The sequence below is a fragment of the Gobius niger genome, assembly GCF_951799975.1.
Source record: "Gobius niger genome assembly, chromosome: 2".
NCBI lineage: Eukaryota > Metazoa > Chordata > Actinopteri > Gobiiformes > Gobiidae > Gobius > Gobius niger.
This window is the reverse complement of record NC_136853.1, coordinates 32,208,423-32,227,810: the sequence shown is the minus strand read 5'-3', so window position 1 is coordinate 32,227,810 and position 19,388 is coordinate 32,208,423. Positions and strand designations below refer to the sequence as shown.

The 19,388-nt window shown below is 40.9% G+C and overlaps 2 protein-coding genes across 2 annotated transcripts; both read right to left on the bottom strand.

The window, feature by feature from the left end:
- Window positions 1–70: 70 nt before the first annotated feature.
- Window positions 71–5,928, bottom strand: LOC306959350 (putative polypeptide N-acetylgalactosaminyltransferase 8; the record flags this gene model as incomplete). Its single annotated transcript, XM_079551438.1, has 11 exons — window positions 71–232; window positions 317–484; window positions 562–657; window positions 980–1,117; window positions 1,204–1,389; window positions 1,458–1,572; window positions 2,896–3,088; window positions 3,188–3,376; window positions 3,521–3,687; window positions 4,739–4,961; window positions 5,739–5,928. 11 exons carry the CDS (start codon window positions 5,926–5,928, stop codon window positions 71–73), a joined length of 1,827 nt encoding a protein of 608 aa, XP_079407564.1.
- A 6,145-nt stretch (window positions 5,929–12,073) lies between these two features.
- Window positions 12,074–17,514, bottom strand: rad51ap1 (RAD51 associated protein 1). Its single transcript, XM_079551978.1, has 9 exons — window positions 17,393–17,514; window positions 17,265–17,317; window positions 16,484–16,598; window positions 16,242–16,348; window positions 16,076–16,159; window positions 15,885–16,004; window positions 15,646–15,810; window positions 15,114–15,251; window positions 12,074–12,250 (listed from the first exon to the last, which is right to left on the bottom strand). Exons 1-9 carry the CDS (start codon window positions 17,416–17,418, stop codon window positions 12,120–12,122), a joined length of 939 nt encoding a protein of 312 aa, XP_079408104.1. The 5' UTR covers window positions 17,419–17,514; the 3' UTR covers window positions 12,074–12,119.
- Window positions 17,515–19,388: the final 1,874 nt, after the last annotated feature.

Below are 19,388 nucleotides of genomic sequence, written 5' to 3'. Positions count from 1 at the left end.
GCTGAAACAAAGAGCAGTGCTCACCTTGAACAAGTGCCAAAATGTACATAATTTACATATTTAGGTGAAGCTAAAGTACTTCAGTGTCTCTTGTAAGCCAGGTGTCATCTAAAACATTTTGGATGTTCCAGCGCTGACCACTGCACTTCTGAACAACCAACACGTAGAGGCCACTGCTGACCTGATCAAGCTCCACACATCTCTTCGTCGCCCTGTTCTGGATGGCTCCTCCCTACAAATAAAGTACATTCATTGACAAAGGGGCAACTTAAAACTATTTAATCCTCAAATGTTATTTTTAAAAACTTTTATTTACTTGTTTGAAGTCCCACAACATATGAAACTGCTTGTCCTTGGCCAGTTTGCACTCATAAAGCCTAGGGTAAACTCCAGTGTTTGGGTCGACCAGACAGCGATTGCTATTGTACTTGTGGGATTTAATTCCTCCAATGTATAATTCCCCATTTAAGTTATAATAGCATCGCTGAAGTCAAGAAAGTACTGCAGTTAAAAACAATAATGCAAAGTACTATGTGTAGAACAAACATAAAATAAACAGACCTGAGGTTGCCAGTGATGACACGAGTAGATAATGGGTGTTTTTCCTGGGGTTGGGCCTTGATCAATGCAAAGATCAGGCCTCTGATCATTCGAGAGCTTTCAAGAGCAAAACATGCATTATATGAGAGTACAAATAGATATATATGTGTGTGTATAGTACTGCATTACACTCAAAATAAATATGTTTTGAGTGTAATGTAAAAAAAAATTGTTTCATTTTTTTATTTATTTCATTCAAAAGTGATGTCATACAATCACAATAAAACCGCCAAGCCAACACAGTATGAAAGAAACGGAGCAGAGGAGAAGAACAAGTCTTATAATATCTGCCCCTGTTGTTACTTCACACTGTTGTTAAACTTAAGAGGCACTTAATGATATTGGGCAACCGCTTTTAATAATTGTAATGTTGACTTACTGAGCCATAAGCAACAAGGTCACTCAGAGGGTCCAACATGGGATAAACATTATCAAGATACCACTTGAAAGGTTTGCATTTCATCCTCTCCCTCAGCTTCTTCCTCTCTGAGACATCGCCAATGTCTATCCCATGGTTCTTTGGGACAAGTAAACCAGGGGCACTATTGAAAACATTCCTCATTTGACAGTATTAAGTAGGTGCGGTGCTAGAGCTCAGCTTACCTCAATGGGCAGGTTCCATGCAACATTGACATTATGTTTATACTCATCCATCCACACTTCAGCCACTCTCAGGGCATTGCGCTTCATTGTTTTACTCAAGTCCGGAAGATATGGTTTCATTGCTCGTTCAATGTGGGCAATTTTAGAACAAGGAACAACTTCAATGCTTCCTCCACATGACCAAACCTGTCACACACCAGTGAAAGTCAATTATTTATTACAGGCTACACAACAAAATTATTTAAGGTGCTTACTCGAATTCCCAGTTCCACATTTTCGCCACCATAAATTTTCATTCCTCCATCAAGTGATCCAATCTCTCCAAAAAATTTGCGATCAGCTACGAGTATTCCCATGATTGAGGGGCTCCTGGGGAAAAGGTTCACCAATAGTGATCATGTACAATAGCAAGACTGTTTTTAACCAGAGTTGTGCTGCTGTGTGTGTATTTTAAAAAAAATGTTTGATAAACATTATGGAATTACAAATTATAAAAAAAACTGCTATAATTGCTAGCAATATTATTTATACTTTTGTACCTTTTTCTAAGTATGGATACTATAAATAATAATAATAAAATCTTATCTGTATAGAGGGTATACAACATTCATCATTGCAAATTGAGTGGCAGATCAAAGAACAACATGCAGACTGTCCATTCATGCCGTCGCCATGTTATGACATCACACGCATAACCTCTATAGCACCTTTCACAAGTCACCCAAAGACGCAGGAAGAGCATTAAACAAAAGGGAGAAAAAAAGGAGCGAATCTGTGGCGACAGTTCAATTCACCATTCAATTCACGCACGGACATTATTCATTCAGGCCAATAAGTGGCAGTGAAAACCGGAGTAAAAACCTGCACGAGCACAGGGAGAACATCCACACAAAGACCCTGTCCAGTCCGGATTGAACCTGTGACCTTCTGGCACTAAACGCAGCACAACAACATTCGTAATCCTGTGTCCTCTGATTTGAGATTAACATGTACAAAACAAATCAACTGTAAAGTTATTCATTCACAACTAAAACATGTTATATAATGTAAAGCGTGTTTATGTTGGGTCATTGGTATACTTTTATTTATAAGGCCATGCCTGGTCTTCTGCCCTCTTACATCTGTAACTTAATCTCACAGAGGAGTGTTGGCTCTTACAGTTTATGTTCAAATGATCATTTGTTGCTCACTGTTCCATTTGCCTGCACAGAACTGGGAAAAAGGCCTTTTGTTCACTCTGCTCCTTCTTCATGGAACATGTTGCAAAAAGAATAAAATAACTGAGCTTATTTCATTGAATGCTTTTAAGTCCAGACTGAGAACACTTGAGTCGACCTTTTTACATTGTAACTGTTTTTCATAATGTGTATAACGTGTATTGTAATTGTAATTCTGTATTGTTTGCTGCCTCTTGTCTAGGACTCCCTTGAAAAAGAGGTTTTTAATCTCAATGGGACTTTCCTGGTTTAATAAAGGTTAAATAAATAAAAATATTTGTATATTGTGTTGATTCTCAAGCTCATGTCCAATCAGAAAGCAGAAAAATCCCTTTGTGTTGCCAAATCCAATGGCTAAAATCAGTTTGCTTGCTGGAGGTTCAGCTTTCCAATGATGCATGGCAAGCCTATATTTAAATACACTGCTCAAAGGATTTACCCTCAATTACTGCATGAAATATGAACGTGTACGTACTTTCCTGGCTGGGACTCGTCTTTCCAAGCGTACCACTCTGGCCTGAAAGACTCGTACATGCACCATAGGGCCCAGTCAAAAGCATGAGAGGCTGGAAGATATGGAGTTACACTGAGGTCGTCATAGTTGACTGTATCAAACACTGGTGACAATATCACAGTCCTGTCCTCTTTAATGCGAGCCAGCAGCGGTTCTGCCCTATACACACAGGCAGTACAAGGTGAATCAGACAGAACAAAAAACATGTAAAACAAAAAAAACAAAACAAGATGGAATACAATAAAAATAACACCACACCATTGAACATGCACCTCGATATGAGCATCTAAAATGGCCACCACGTCCCCCTCCGCTGCTCTCCATCCCGAAAGCCTGGCCTGAGTAAGACCCAGATTTTCTGAGTGACGGACCTTCTTCACCAAACCTGGATTGGCATCATTTATGGAGTTAATGTAATCGTCCAGGGCTGTCTTCAAGTCCTCTGCAAACAACAAAAAATAATTAAAAGAAAAACAAAAAAAAAGATTTTAATTATGCAAATTATAGCTGGATTCTGGAAGGCCTGTGTGAATACTGACAATTGTACAAGCAATGCCAACATAAAAAAAAAAAAAGACTGTCCTACCATTGTCACTGTGATCATCTACTAAAATGATCTCCTTCAGTAGTCGGGATGGTGTCTTGTCAATGATACTGCGAATAGCCCTCTTAATAATGGAAAGGGCCTCGTTTAGATAGATGAGCACAACGCTGATATTTGGCAGATCATCTGGGTACCTCTTCTCTGCACATCTGTAAAGAATCTTTTTTAATCTGTTTTACTTGTCCCAGTGATTAAAAACAAAGCTGGTAAACCAAGCAGTATGGACAACTATCGGCCCATAGCCTTGGCCAGTTCTGTTTCAAAAGTGCTTCTGTACAACTCAATAACTGTAAGACTGGAGGTGTCGCAGGAGGCTCTGTCATGAATCACCTCATGTATGCAGATGACCTGGTTGTGCAGGTACCGTACAGTGCAGGACTTCAACATCTCCTGAATGGCTGTTCACAATATGGCTTTGATAATGATATTAAATATAACGCTATGAAAAGCTATATAATGATTGTGAGAACCAAGGATGACAGGTCTCTAACATTCCCTGAGTTCACCCTGTGTGGCAGTGTTCTTAACATCACAGATGAGATGAAGTATTTGGGTCATTATATCTGTAGTGATCTTACTGATGACCGAGACATGCAGAGGCAGGTGTGTAAACTGTATGGTCAATCCAACATGTTGATCAGGAAGTTTTATATGTGTTCTGTAGATGTCAAAGTTACTCTGTTTAAAGCTTTTTGTTCTCCTCTATACACTGCACAGCTGTGGCGAAGTTTTAAAAAGTCCAGCTTGCAGAGGCTCACAGTTGCAAATAATGACTCTATGAGGCTGCTGTTAAAGATGCCCAGACACTGTAGTGCGAGTCAGAGGTTTGCTGACTGTGGAGTACACCCATGTCCTGCTGCACTTCGTCATTGTTATTTTAAATTTGTGTGTAGACTGAGAAACTCTCAGAACAGCATTATACGGACTCTGGTGTGTCCTGAGATCAGCTCCATGAGATTTGCGTCACAAATGTGGAATCATTGGCGCTCGTGTCTTTATGTGAGTGGCAGCTAGAGAAATGCTGGTACCTTGTTTTGTTGCTGGAATTATCTACAGTATTTTAATATTTTTCTTATAAACATAAATATGGATCATGTGTTCTCACTTGTGTCCTTAATAAAGATTGAATGAAATGAATGAATGTACACTGTACTATGATATATTGTATTAGGGGCCCTATGAGCCTGGTGTACCACTCACTTGGCAGGCCTGGTGTCGGGTATTTCTCTGTTTAGTGGCAACCGGTCACTGAGGAAAGCGTTGTAACCATAACTCTGAAACAGCTTCTCTGCCTCTTCCTGCTCTTCTTCAGACAGATCACCTCCCCACTTATCGAAAAGTCGTGATTTTAGGATTAGTTTCTTCACCTTAGTGTTTTCCTCTGCAGCTGGAGCGCTCTTTTCAATTTTTTTCAGAAGGTTTACTGTTGGAAAAAGTATTGTTTTGACATTTGTGCATGAAAAAGGTATCAGTAGCTTGGATTACTTAACACATCACACAGTATAGGAGGTAAACATCATCCACCAAGTCAACTAGTCAGGGCAGCTGGGTGGGGACTCTTTGATTGGGGGCTTCCACCCACTCTCAACAGGCCACTATACACTCTGGCTTTTTAACACCACCTCACTAGATAGGGTGTGCAAATTGGACATGTCATTGATCTAATATCGATAACAAATAGTGGATAGTAATGACAACAAGGAAGTGGCAAGATGGCACAATATAAAGTCCAATATGACTATAATATGAAATCGGACATTCACTGATAATGACGAGAATGACAATTGTTATGATAAATAACAATAACTACTAATTACATTTATTACTATTTTTATTAGCAAGCTGTGTTAATGATATGAAAAGGTAAAACCTCCTTGTTTGCCAGTGCTGCAAAAGTCTGATTGTATGTGGACAATTGTAACAACAGTAGGATAAAACTTAAATACATACAGGTATATATTTGTGTTCTGAAACTGATATAAAATACTCAGAAAGGATTGTATTTTGTTTATTTAATGTAAATGTAAAAGTAATGTATAACTGTAGTATCATGAATTGCAAATGTAATGTACATGAACAAGGGGTAGGCACTTATCAGCTTTTGCTTCGGTCTACTCCCTTTGAGCTTCCATTTACTGTATGATTGTGAAACTCTGGAGAAAATGTTAATTGCTCAAATAAACTACACAAACATACTTACAGAGTCGGTTGACGTCTGCGTTCATCTTGTCCATACTGAGCATTCCATGTCCACTCACAGAGTTGTTTTGGTGAGGCCTTTGAGGCTTCACTGCATGTTTATGGACCTCCGTTTTGACAGACCAAAGGTATAGAAGACCAGAAACTACAGCAAGACTGAAAAGTATTCCTTTGAGCCAGCCAGTCCTCATGATGGTGTTTCTGTGTATGTTGCACGTATGTTGCTTGCTCTTTTAGTTTTATCCTGGGAATGAGAGGAGTAAATAAGTTCCTACCTTACCTCAGGTGCTCACTCCACCCCTCTCCTGATTGCATGCTTAAACCCCTCCCATGTGTCTTCATTGTGGCTGTTTGATGCCCACACAAGTTACTGCGGTCAAGCTATCCCCAGTAACAGAAGCAGCAGTCAACCCCGCCCCACCTAATGTTTTGTGGTGCACTATGACGACATACTTTACGGTACATGCGGAGCAACACAAAGGAACAGCTCCTGTTGTAGTTAAGTGTCCATTATTTTAGTGCATTATTATGGCTACAACACTATAGTGGTCCTTAGTCCCTGAAAATTCCATGCATGTCACTAACTTTTTCTTACTTCTTACTTGATACTATGCGTATCATGAATGTCACATGAAAATGTACTTTGCTTCGGTTGTTGCAATCTCAGTGTGCTGGCCATGAATCTACTGTTCACTCAAGGAGAAGAAAAACAAAAAAACATACTCTTCACTTTTGTTATGCTTTACCACTGGGACCTTTATTTGGCCATGTGACCACTGATTACTGATGAGCAACACATGTGAAATAAATGGTGCGCCCGTGGGTGTGGGTGGTCGATACAAACATGTCTCGGAGGCCTACTGACAGTTCATTTCAGGGCTTAGTTTCTGCTCGACACCTGTGGAACCTTATAGAGAGATGTGTGTCTTTCCAAATTAAATCCAATGATTTTAATTTACCCCAGGTGGACTCCAGGGGGAGATCTATGTGAACTGAAGAAATCCTTGTACGAATTAAAACGGTCAGGGAGCAACTGGAATGAAATGTTGCATGATTATTTGAAATACAGTTTGTACAAAATCCAGCTGATCATTGTGTCTACAGCAAAATTACAAGAAAGTTCACATTATCATATGGGTTGAAGATTTGATTGTTGCTGCTTGTGATGTCATGAAATGTGGGAAAGAAAATGTCAATTCCAAGTTCAGGATGAAAGAAAAGTAAAATATGATAAAGAAAACAATTTGAGCAACAGAGCAACAGAGCAACAGCGTGGATGTATTAACAGATATGCAGGTGCATTAAGTGTTGTTTCCACAGTGCATCGAGCAGTGCTAATGTCTGGAACGGGTTATAACGTTCATGAGTTAGATACAGTGTTATTGGGTCTTTTTTTGTTCATGAGTCTGATGGCAGAGGAGAAAAAAACTGTTCTTGATACCTCCAGCCTCTTACCTGAGGGGAGAGGGGTGAATAGTCTGTGTCCAGGGTGAGAAGGGTCAGCTGTGATCCAGCCTACATGACTCCGGGTCCTGGAGGTGTACAGGTCCTCGAGAGATGGGAGCCTACAGCCAAGTCACAGCACAGTCATGTGATCTGTGGCTTCTTGGGAACAAGGTTGGTGGTGGATGATTTAAAGCAGGCTAGCACGTGGCACGTCACACTGCGACAGAGACGTTAAAGGTGAACTGCTGTTGGAGACGGACTGAATGGATTTACCACTTCACTACTAAAACGGTATCTGCCTCCCTGTAGCAGCTCCTATCGCCACTGTGTGCCGCCTCTTTCTCCTCCCGCAGCTGTCAGACTTTGTAAACTAAAGCTTATCGTTATTATAACAAACTCTGGTGCACGTTGGTATGATGCGCTCCTCATTAAAGTGGATGTAAGAGGTCACAGTCTCTGTGTACTCGTCCAGTGGTAGTAGCAGTCTGCTGTCTCCAGCCTAGAGCTACCCCGTGTACTTGACTACAGTGATGATGCTGAAATAATGGATAATGTGAGGAAATACAGGGAGGGAGTTGGTAGCTTAGTGATGATGCTGAAATAATGAATAATGTGAGGAAATACAGGGAGGCAGTTGGTAGTTTAATCTACCTGGCAACCTGCACAAGGCCAGACTTAAGCTTCATAGTGAACAAACTGTCTCAGTATTTCACCAAACCAACTACTGAACAATGGACAACTGTAAAGCATGTTGTGAGGTATTTGAAAGGAATCCAAAACATAGAACTTTCTTTCAGAAAATACAAAGATGAGAAAATGGAGTCTTGAGGTGTGCTCTCATTGTGTTATGTTATAAGATAAGACAGCCTTTTTTGATCTCACAATGGAGAAATTTACTTGTTACATTCAGCTCTTAAAAACACTAAATGTGGGTAAATAGGCAGGAAACGTGAAGAAAAGCAATTAAATAGTAAATAGTGATATCTTATATACAATGGCTACCAAGGACTTTGTGGGGACAAAAGTATAAACATTAAATAATAAGTAAACAGACTATAACAAAAAAGTTATAGTCAGTGTTAGCAGTACGAATAATGCCCCTACATCATTTTACTATTACCATATGTGGTACCATACCTGTGACCTATATTTGATCATGTGACCACTTATTACTGATGATCAGTGTGAAATAAATATGGTGTGCCCGTGGGTGCGGGTGATCTCACAAAGAGCAAAGACGTGTCTTAAGCAGAGGACATAATGCTATTCATATTTCAAATGCAACTTAAATTGATTTATTCATTAACTACATTTAAATCACTGCTTCTTTTGTTACTTTTGTGTGTAATCCTTACTCCAACATGAGAGCACAACATTAAAGCATAACTGTTACAATTGGATATTTTATTCCATTTCAATTAATAATAATCACTTGCCAAGATGTCATATTCTGCTTCTTGTTTCCAAACCTCAACTAACTGAAGAGTCATTCCACTTGTGATCATATATGGGCCTCACCACACCCTCTGACTTTTTACAGCACAATATGATACACATTTGTCAAATATACATCCTATCACAAGTGTACTTTCTTCATCACGACATATCAGCTAAAGACCTTATTACACATGCATTTCCATTGTTGCATCAAATGTAGACAAAACCGCAAATAGTGAAAGAACCACGACCAACAGCCAATTTCAACACATTCTGATGCACCCTTTAAAAATACATGTTATTACTCATGGATTGTGGTCACAACCACTACATTACATCAGAGGTCGCATTGTCAAAGAGCCACTTCTGGTGATTCATAGAGGGTCTCATCATGCTCTTTTTACAGCACATATAAATATTCTTTTAGACAGCAACTCCTGTCCTGGGACTACAGGTGAAAAATAGTCTTTGTTTGCCACTAAACAAAATTTAGTGGCTATCTCTGCAATGTTAATCTTTTGACTAATATTATCAATGCCCCTTTCAATTGGATTGATTTAGTTGTAGCCAATAGGGTTTTCTTTAGGTGAATTAGAATGTTTAAATGGTTCCTATTGGCTAAATGCCAGAAGAATGAGGGATGGATTTTATTTTTTGGGACATTTTTTTGTTACTTTCTACAAAGCCTAGATGACGATGTGATGTCCTTGGAAGCATGCACAAGTTATGGAGCTGGTCAGGATGCTCTCTATAGTCCCTCTGTAGAGGTTGCACATAACGGAGGCTGGGACTCTGGCTCTTCTTAACTTGCGGAGAAAGTAGAGACGCTGATTACTTTTCTTGACCAGTGATGCAGTGTGCATGGTCCAGGAGAGGTTCTGCACATCAAGGAACTTAGTGCTGGTCACCCTCTCCACTGCAGCACCACTGATTGTTAGAGGGGCATGCTGGACCTGCGTTCTTCGAAAGTCCACAATCTCTTTTGTCTTCTCCACATTTAGAGAGAGATTGTTTTGTGTGCACCTCAAAACTCGCTCCTGTAGTTTGACTTGTCTCTATTGCTGATGAGACCCACCACTGTAGTGTCGTCTGCAAACCTTACGGAGAGGTTTGAGTCGTACTTTGGAGTGCAGTCATGGGTCAGCAGAGTGAACAGGAGGGGGCTCAGCACACAGCCTTGGGGAGCTCCCGTGTTCAGTGTGATGGTTCTGGAGGACTTGCCACCAACATGTACAGCCTGTGGTCTCCCCGTCAGAAAGTCCAGCAGCCAGTTGCTCAGTGATGTGTTGATCCTCAGGTGAAGCAGTTTGCGTATTAGCTGCTGTGGGATTATAGTGTTGAATGCTGAGCTAAAGTCTAAAAACAGCATTCTAACGTAGGAGTCCTTTGTTTCAAGGTGAGTGAAGGCTGTATGAAGCGCAGTGGAGATGGCATCTTCAGTTGAGCGATTGGACCGATAAGCAAACTGGTATGGGTCCAAGGTGGGAGGGAGCACAGACTTGATGTGGCCCATGACAAGCTGCTCCAAGCACTTCATGAGAATTGGAGTGAGTGCTACTGGGCGGTAGTCGTTAAAACAGGAGGGTGGTGACTTCTTTGGCACCGGATTGACGGTGGTTGTTTTGAGGCACGCAGGGACCACAGCCTGCTGCAGAGATGTGTTAAAATGTCTGTGAAGACTTCAGTGAGTTCATCAGCACAACCTTTCAGCACACGACCTGGTCTGTTGTCTGGACCTGGTGATTTGCGTACGTTGATCCTGCTCAGAGATCTTCTCACACTCTCTGGAGATAGCTTCAGCACCTGGTCTTCTGGAGGGGGTGTTGACTTTTGTGCCGGGGTTCTGTTGAGTGCCTCGTAGCAAAGAATTCATTTAGAGCATTCAACAGAGTGGTGTCACTGTCACAATTTGTGGAGGAGGTTTATAGTCTGTGATGGTCTTTATTCCCTCCCACAGACTCCAAGTGTCTCTACTGCCTCTGAAGTGATCCGTTATCTTTTTGGTGTACTGCTTCTTGGCCTTTTTGATGATGCGGGACAGGTTGGCCCTAGCTGTCCGCAGTTTCTCCTTGTCACCAGACTCGAAGGCAGCAATTTGGCGCCCGAGGCAAGACTGAACTGTAGGCGGGGCCCTGGATGTGGAGTGAAAGGTAGTAGCACGTCTAGGCTGGGGCCTGGAAGACCTGTGCAGGTCAACAAACTGTTACCGAGATCGATTTGAAGAGATCGACACGCACACAAACGTCTTTGTGTGTGTGAGTGTAGAGAAATGGGTAGGGGTGTCGGTGTGTGTGTATTGCGGTAACTGTGTATATTGGGAAGGTGGGAAGGTCTAACCGTGCGAGAATATTTTGTGTCTTTTTTAAATGTAAAGCACTGTGTGATGCACTTGTGTATGAAAAGCACGCTTCACAATGGTCTTCATGGCGGGGAGCGGACACTGCTGTAGTACCACCCCTGGTGGCGAGGGGCGACTCCAAAAGACACTTGGTAAACAGTATTCTTATGAGCACCTTTGACCTTCCCTAGCACAGCCTGGTTCCAAAGAGTTTTATTTTTTCTAGAATATCATAATATCGTTAATCGCAATTATTTTGACCAAGATAATCTTGACCCCAAATTTCATTATCGTCCCATCCCTAGCAGAGAGCATGATGCACACACATGAACACTCTGCAGTCCATATATCTGTATAATTATATATGGAAGGGGAGGTCCCACTCCCACAAAAAAAAATCCTGTTTGTCCTATCCCGATCCTGGTATGTGTGAAAATAAATCTTGTCCTGTCCCGTCCTACATGCTTTACAACGTAGTTTTGAAGATGCACATTCAGACTCAGACTGATAAAAGCCGCACGTGGCTACTGAATCCCGACAAATTGCCATAGTGTGGGGTAAGCTGTCACAATGAGTGGGATTGTTTCTTCAAAAGTAACAAATAAGAAAAAAACTAAATTATTCACCGAGACGCAATAGTCTATTGTACAGATCAGATGTCAGATCAGAATAAACTCATTGGTCAGAAATTATTATACAGACAGAAATGACAATTAAAACCAGAGACGCTCTCATGAACTCATATCAGGCTTTTATAGCAGTAGTATGTTAGTAGTTAAAAAATGTCCAGAAGCATGTAATGTGTAATATTTATTTGCTGGTTTTACATACATGCATACATTTACTGTAAATTTACAGTAAAATTACAGTATATAATAATGCAAATATGTTTTCTCTAAATGGCAATTAATGATCCTTAAAAAAAAGTTGATCAGCACAGAACAACAAAGAAAAGAAAGACACGGTTAAAACTTATAGCACTATCCTAGATATCTTTTACGAGACATTATGTACAGGATACACATTTTGGTGCATAGTGTGTACTGCAATTAGGTGAAATGAGATATATATTTACATACCATGTGTCATGAAGATGCTATTGTGTGTAAATGGCAGTCCATATAGAAAACGGGCAAAAACAATATGTACAGAAGAAAATAATCAGTGACTGGGGACAACACTGGAATGAAGTGGTTTTACTCGAACAAGACGGGAAAGTCCCAGACGCAGCCCCTGACCTGGTGATCTCACAGTAGCACTGTTGGATGAAGAGGGACTTTTACCAATTTGGCCTGTGAAAAGTGGAGACAATAAATCGAGAGTTACGTATGAAACTACGGTTCTATGAATCCCAAATGACCGCAAAAAGGCGGTGCTTTACGCAGTGAATGATCCCCTTCGCACATGCGTCGTTCGAGTAGTAATACCAACTGCGTCACACCTGTGACCCCCGATGACCCATCAGGAGGCTATATAGACCTACGTCTCTGTTCCTACAGAATCTTCTCACGTTAACGCAAGGATTCTGAGTGACAGACAAGTTCTGGTGGTCATCCGGGATTCATAGAACCGTAGCAACATACGTAACTCTAGTTCCATTTCATCCCTCCTGACCACCAGAGGCTGTGCTTTAAGCACTGTTTGACTAATACTAGCAAAGTCACGAGGAATACCGAGTACAGAACTCACTGAGTGGACTCAGAAGACAATAACTAACCACAGTGACCAAAACACTGTCGCAGACACAGTAAAAACCAGGCGAATGCACACCCACAAAGCACATGTGTCAAACACAAGGCCCATTTAATCCGGCCCCTTGTAGAGCATGAATTGAATGAAAAGTATGTGTAATGAATTTTTAAAGAAATAACCAGAATGCTCACTCCAACCACTAGAGGGCGGCTTAAATTAAAAAAAGGAAAATTCCACAAGTGTCCAGCAGATAGCACTAACATAATATAGAGATCAGGAAATAAACAGCCTATTATAGCCATGTGATAAATGGTCAGTCTGTCCCAGGGAGGCTGTGGCTACATTAGTAACTTACCACCATTGAGTGAATGAATAATGACTTCATGTGGCAATTTGAAAACCTGTGAAATAGGCTGATAAAGTGCAATAAGTTGTAAGCCATTGTTATTAATTAGGCCACAGTCCTTTACAATTTACATGGCCCGCGACCTGCCACGAGGGCTGAATTTCGGCCCGTGACCCAAACGAGTTTGACACCCCTGCCATGATGCCCAAGAAGCGGGACACTCCCCTTATATGGAACGGTGCACATTCCGAAAAACTATGGGGTGGTGGCTAGAAAAACAACACCGGTACACTGTCCAAGTAAAAACGCTTCGTCATAAAGGCCAGATGACCCAAAAGCTCACCAATCGATCACTCAAACTCTAGATGAGTGAAAGACCATAAGCCACTGAGAACTAGCCTGCGCAGAAGAGACCACAGCGAACCAGATGAGACAAATTCACCCTGGCATTGGGAACATACTCCCCACATAAAGAATAAAATCTGCATTGGACTGGCCAATGAGTCCAAACAAACAGGTGGCACATGGTTCTGCTTGATACAAGATGATACAACTATTTAAAGTAATGATTTTCTTATTCCCCATAGTCTCTTTTATTTTTGTGCAGTTTTAGTGTTTTAAGCAGAAATCTTGGAGGGACTGCCTTGTGCCACGGTGGCACAAAACCACAGGGCAGCATCTCTGCAGAATTAACGTTGGCAACCTCGCACCAGGACTGCAGACAGCTGGACACCGTACCCACACACCCAAGACCAAAAATAAATACCAGCCGACGCAACAGTGGGCGGGTGCTCCCGACCTCAGCCACATGGTGCACAACCGAAAACAGCTGATCATTGTCTGAAAGCTGTGCGAAAACTCTCAAAGACATACACAGACACTGATGTCACAATGTTGCATAAGGAAATGACAAACTGTAAAGAACCTTCACCAACATAAACATGAGCAAAAGCTAACACAGACACCTCACAGCAGTAATGCATGTAGGCCACAGTAGGGAGATGGGGCGCTGACGCAACCTTAACCAACATAAGCTAAGACAGGTAGAAGCAATGCAGTGGAAATGCATACAGGCCGCAGCTGGGAGATGGGGTGAAAACACTGCCTTCACCAGCACGGACACATGCAAACACCGCTAGCAGCTAACACCAACACAGTAAAAACCTTGTACAACTCTTAGTAGTAGCCTACTGAGCAAACAACCATTCAGCCAGCAACAGTACAAGGTAATTGTGCAAAAAGCTCTATCGGGGAAAAGGGGCGAACATGCAGCCATTACTAATAAACAAATGCCTTATAACTACCTTGTGACAACCTTATAATTTGTCATTGGTGGGAAAGGGCACACGCGTGCAAACGCTGAGGCAAGTAAAACTGTAGACTCAATAAGGCTACACAGCAATCATCATAGTTGGGCACTGAACCACAATATGAACCACGAGACGCGAAACATTGCAGGCCACTAGCATTAAATAGTTGGCATAACATCCATGTGACAAAAGCATATTATCCAAAAACGAATTGAGGTTACTCCATTCAAGATTGCATTGCACAAAGAAGACCATTAGCAAATGAAAACTGAAGAAATTTGAATACACACTGTCAAATGCTTGCGCTCCTCCATGCCAGCCATGCCGCGCTTAAACACTGCGGAATCCAAAGTCTGAGAAGGCTTTCAGAACCGGCCAACTTCAGGTGCATAACAAAAGTTAGTGTCAACATTGTAAGCTGGGGGAAGAGTACGCTTATGCACCTACACCAGCAGAGGTGAAAATAAAATGCCATTACTATCTCTATTGTTAGTCAGCCATGGGGCCGAGGAAAAAACACAACGCTAGCTAGTGAAAAACAAAGCAACCCGGAACATGCCATTCCGAACGCTAGAAGAGAAAAGGAACAGAGGCTTGGATGACATAAAACTAAATAGCCTACTGATTGGTCATCCGGGGTGTCAGAGGTGCGACGATGTTGGTATTACTACTCAAATGATGCATGCACGAAGGAGACAATTCAGTGCTTAAAGCACTGCCTCCGGCGGTCAGGAGGGATGAAATAGAACTCAAGACAGGCATTAAACAAATATAATGTCATAATTCTTATGATCACTTCAGTCAGACCTGGAGGGTTCCACTTGGGTACTCTGCTCACACCGGGACTCAAACACACTGCTGGTTTAGACACTTTTAAAGAGACAGATCTGGTGGGTTCCGATATGTTCTTGGTGGTCAGAGGAGTTCTTGTTGGGGTGGAAACAACTGTGAGGCACACACATTGGAAACAATTATGTGTACTATGAATAAAGTGAAAATAAAGGAAAGGTGTACAAGTTTGTGGTAAAACAAGATATGATTGGGGGGGGATGGCAACAGGAATTGCAAGGTACAAGGTTGAGAATACATGGGATATGTTTGTGAAAGAGAGGGCACAGTACAAGTTAAACGGATCCGGATAGTTTTCTTACAGGTGGCCGATTATAACCCCTCCCCAAAAGAATAATTTAGAAGAAACTTCCCACTTGTTTAATATGCCTATGCCAGCCATCAAGTGCATGAAGGAGGAGGCACACCGATACGAGGAATGGGCAAGGGAAATTAGTCACTAAAACGGAATAAATAAAATCAAAGTTCAAATACAAACATACATACAAACCTGTTGATTTAGACTTTTGAGGCTTTTTTTGTTTTTTTCCAGAGGGAGTTTGTTTGGCTTTTCCATTCTTGGTTACTTGCTCCCTTTTTGTTTTGCTTGTCTTTTTAACAGTAAATTCCTCATCTTCACTTTCATGTTCACTGTAATCATTGTCACTTTCTGAGTCTGTAAAAAGATCATTAAAATAAACATCTGCGTCACACTTTTGAATATCACTAAAGGCTTAAAACAACAGCAACCTGAAGCTACACAGGGCTGATAATCATCATCTTGAGTCTTGAGCTCGTTTCTCTGAACGTAAGAAGCATCTTTCCTTTCTTTTGATGGCAGTCTTGAGTCTGAAGTGATTTGGTCCAGGCCTGTAAAACAAACATTCACCAATATACTAAAACAAGACCTACATATAATTGGAACATTTGAATAGGTGTACCTAGACATACGCCATCCACACTACAATTGGAGAGATGCAGAACAGATGGCTCTGTGTTTTCATCCACTGCACTCATCCCGTCATCTGAAAACAAATATAAGAGTGCTTTTTATTTACATGTAATTTAATGATTTTGAGTTAATTTTTATGACTGAATATAATGTACCTTTAAAAGTTGTTGACTGATCGGACGTTTTGCTTGATGGGTTTAGCAATGAAAGAGAAATGGCCGCTTCAAGATCTCGTTCGTGAATCCTCATATCTAAAGGTTTTCTGGAAAAAATTGTTGATACAGATTTGATGATTGACAATGAAGAATAGCATGCATCGTTTATAACATTTTATATGACAGATTTCATGGGCTGTTTTTAATGCAAGTACATTTCAATATGTAGCATTTTTACATACCTGCTCTTTTGACTTGGTAGAGATTGTGAGTTGGGCTCCTGACAAGTAACTGATGTCTTGTTATTCAGTGCTTCTTTTGACTTTTTACGAGGCGGAGCTTTTGCAAAATCCTCATCTGAACAGCAACCACAATAAATACATAAATAAATAAATTGTACTGCGTTTCTCATACCAAAACGCCAAACAATTTCAGAATAAGGAACGAACATGAAAATGAAAACATGAAAAAACCCTAATATTTAACATACCGGTTTTGAAATAAATATTTATATAAAAAATGTGATGTCATATTGCTAAGCATTATGGGATTAGCAGCTATTGTAAACCAATGGAGATTTTAAAAGTTCAAATACTGGAGTTATTGTTCACATTAAAATACTTGGACACCACAGTGAGTTATATGGATTTACCAGCTGTAACTCAGCAGCTAATGGAGTTGTTCCGCGGCTTTTTTCTCCACTTTTATACGGTTTTGAGCTCATGTCAAGTCAATGGAAATGTATGCTAACAGCTGCAAAGACGGCGGATCTCCATGGTAACTGTGGAATTTCCCGAACCTTTTTTATTTTTTTATTGTTATTATTATACATGACGTGGAGCTCTGCACAAACACAGCACACAGATAACTGGAGCAATGTTACAATGTGCACAACATTGTTCACCATTGAGACTTAAACAGGTTAGGTTCTCATCCAAATCCTCCTCGATCACCCACCGCAGTAATAGAGTTCGGGAATGTGAACTATGCTAGACAAGTCCAAAACAAAGGCTAGTCACTCACCATCATCATCAAACTCCTTGTTGGACTCACAGTAATTCACAGATTTTGTCTTTCTGCGACAATAAAAACAAACAGAGTTATTAAGTTAAGATAATGAAGCCGCTTAAAAGGTTATCTGGTCCAAATACCTGGATGGTCTGTCCATGACTTCCATCAATGTAGCTGTAATCGTATGCTATCACAAGGTTAGCTGTTAAGGCATTTGTCTACTAAAATCTTACTCAGCTGATTACGCTATCTTTTCATGAACGGTTGAATCGCTAACTGTTGAAAAACTGTGCAACTATGAGTTTAGAGTTTAGCCTCAGGACGAACTGAACATGTATCATCTGTTTTTCGAGTAGCCCGCCTGAACCACCGTGAACCGGAAGTGACGAAACCATTCAAGTGTGTCGTTACGCCGCTTCCCTTGCGCTAAAGTGTGCCTTACAGTCAGGTTATTAATCATATTTAAAGAAAAAAAGCACCACAATAAAACTGATACAAAGGGAGAAAATAAATACATATATATGGTAATCCATGAACTCACTTGTGCACTTACTTTCTGTTGTTCTGTGTTGAAAGAATGTGCGCTACTTCTGCTCTTTGTTATTTCAGATTCAGTGTATTCAGTGTCGACGTTAGTGAGGCTAATTATTACAGCTGGTAGTTGAGGGTGTTTTTCTCGAGCAGTGAGTGCAGTGATCCGCTAGATGGCAGTGAGACTACATCACTTCAAACTATTGCACGTCAAAGGTACAGTGAAGATTGGCATAATGAGACATGTCCTTAGCCGCCCAATCGCCCACACTGATGGAGTTAGCAATCACTTGCCTCTGAAGTGCTGTAAAAGTAAAGTTTTTTTGTTGTTGCTACATTTGTAAGAGAGCAGCTTCTATCTCAAGGGTTGTCATTTTCCAGTTTGTGAGTGGGCTGCTGTCTGTTGCGGTTTGTCACACAGAGGACCTGCCGGAGACGTTCAAGGATGTGATGGTCCATGTCTTTGACTCCAGACAAGGAAGTGCCCTGTGGTCACACATTCCTCCACTCCTACAACGCTGCCTACTGCCGTGACTAAAATATCAAATACAGTCATGCAAACATGGTCAAAACATTACTCTTCCTCTCACACATATAGATGTTTACATTGTGTTCCAGACAACTCTGGACCTTTAAGAATAGTGACCGACAGCTGGTGCATTTGATGTGTACAGTGTTGACTCTCATTGTGACCACCACATTTGGGCAAAACATACATTTGAATGTACAACTCCATTTAGTTTGTTCCCAAAACCTGTATGTCTTAGACTAGTTTTGGTCACATTTTAGTAAATGTAATTAACACATTCATTGATTCATTGTCCTGAAGACACAAATAGGCAATATATAAAAGTATAAAATAGTGTAAACAGTGTATTCAGTTTGTAATTCTGATAAATTGCTGATCTAGCACTCTTGGATAGGTGTATGGTTCCAGATGCATTGTAAATGGCATTTTTGTTGGAACAAATTTAAATTTAGATCTCCGTCCTCCTCACCATTTACACATCAGCTTGACAGTTGTCATGTCGTCAATGGTCTTAATTTCAGTTTGTTTGGAAGTGGTCAGGAGGCCGTTTCCTTTTTAACCACCCATGTGAATACCATCATTATGTGTGTTGTAGCTTCTCACAGTAGTAGTTTGTGTGGGGCACTTGGTCTAAGGCTGTCTTCCTTGTTTGGCTGTTCCGCAGACAGGGACTGCAATGTTGTTATTTACATCTTAAACCATACATCTCTCAACTATATCTCAAACCAAATTGCTACAAACTGTCTGTATGTATTGTGGTTTACCTATTCTGTAATAAAATGTGTCTAGTTTTAAGCATCACTGTGACTCAGTGTCAGATGTGAACGGCAATGTACGCGTCGTGAAAGTTTCATTTTCTGCTGTGATGTCCTATGAATAGAGTCTAAAAGACAAACATATATTTGAATTATATCAAGTGGAAAGTGTGTTGGCCATGCAGGATATATTTAGCCTGTAGCCCATAATGAACATAAAAAACTTTCTGTGAGAAATCATGACTGGGGGCACAACAAACCGCAAACTAAATGTGACCTGATGAACCTCAAAGTGTTTCGGATATCCGGTGTTGCATTTGT

Bases quoted from the DNA above. Each gene is read 5' to 3' on its own strand.
- rad51ap1 (XM_079551978.1), bottom strand. From the start codon at position 17,418: ATGGAAGTCATGGACAGACCATCCAG. The intron at 16,599-17,264 runs GTGAGTGACTAG...GTTGCTGTTCAG, and splicing joins CAAGGAGTTTGATGATGATG to ATGAGGATTTTGCAAAAGCT. The intron at 16,160-16,241 runs GTACATTATATT...ATTTGTTTTCAG, and splicing joins TCAGTCAACAACTTTTAAAG to ATGACGGGATGAGTGCAGTG.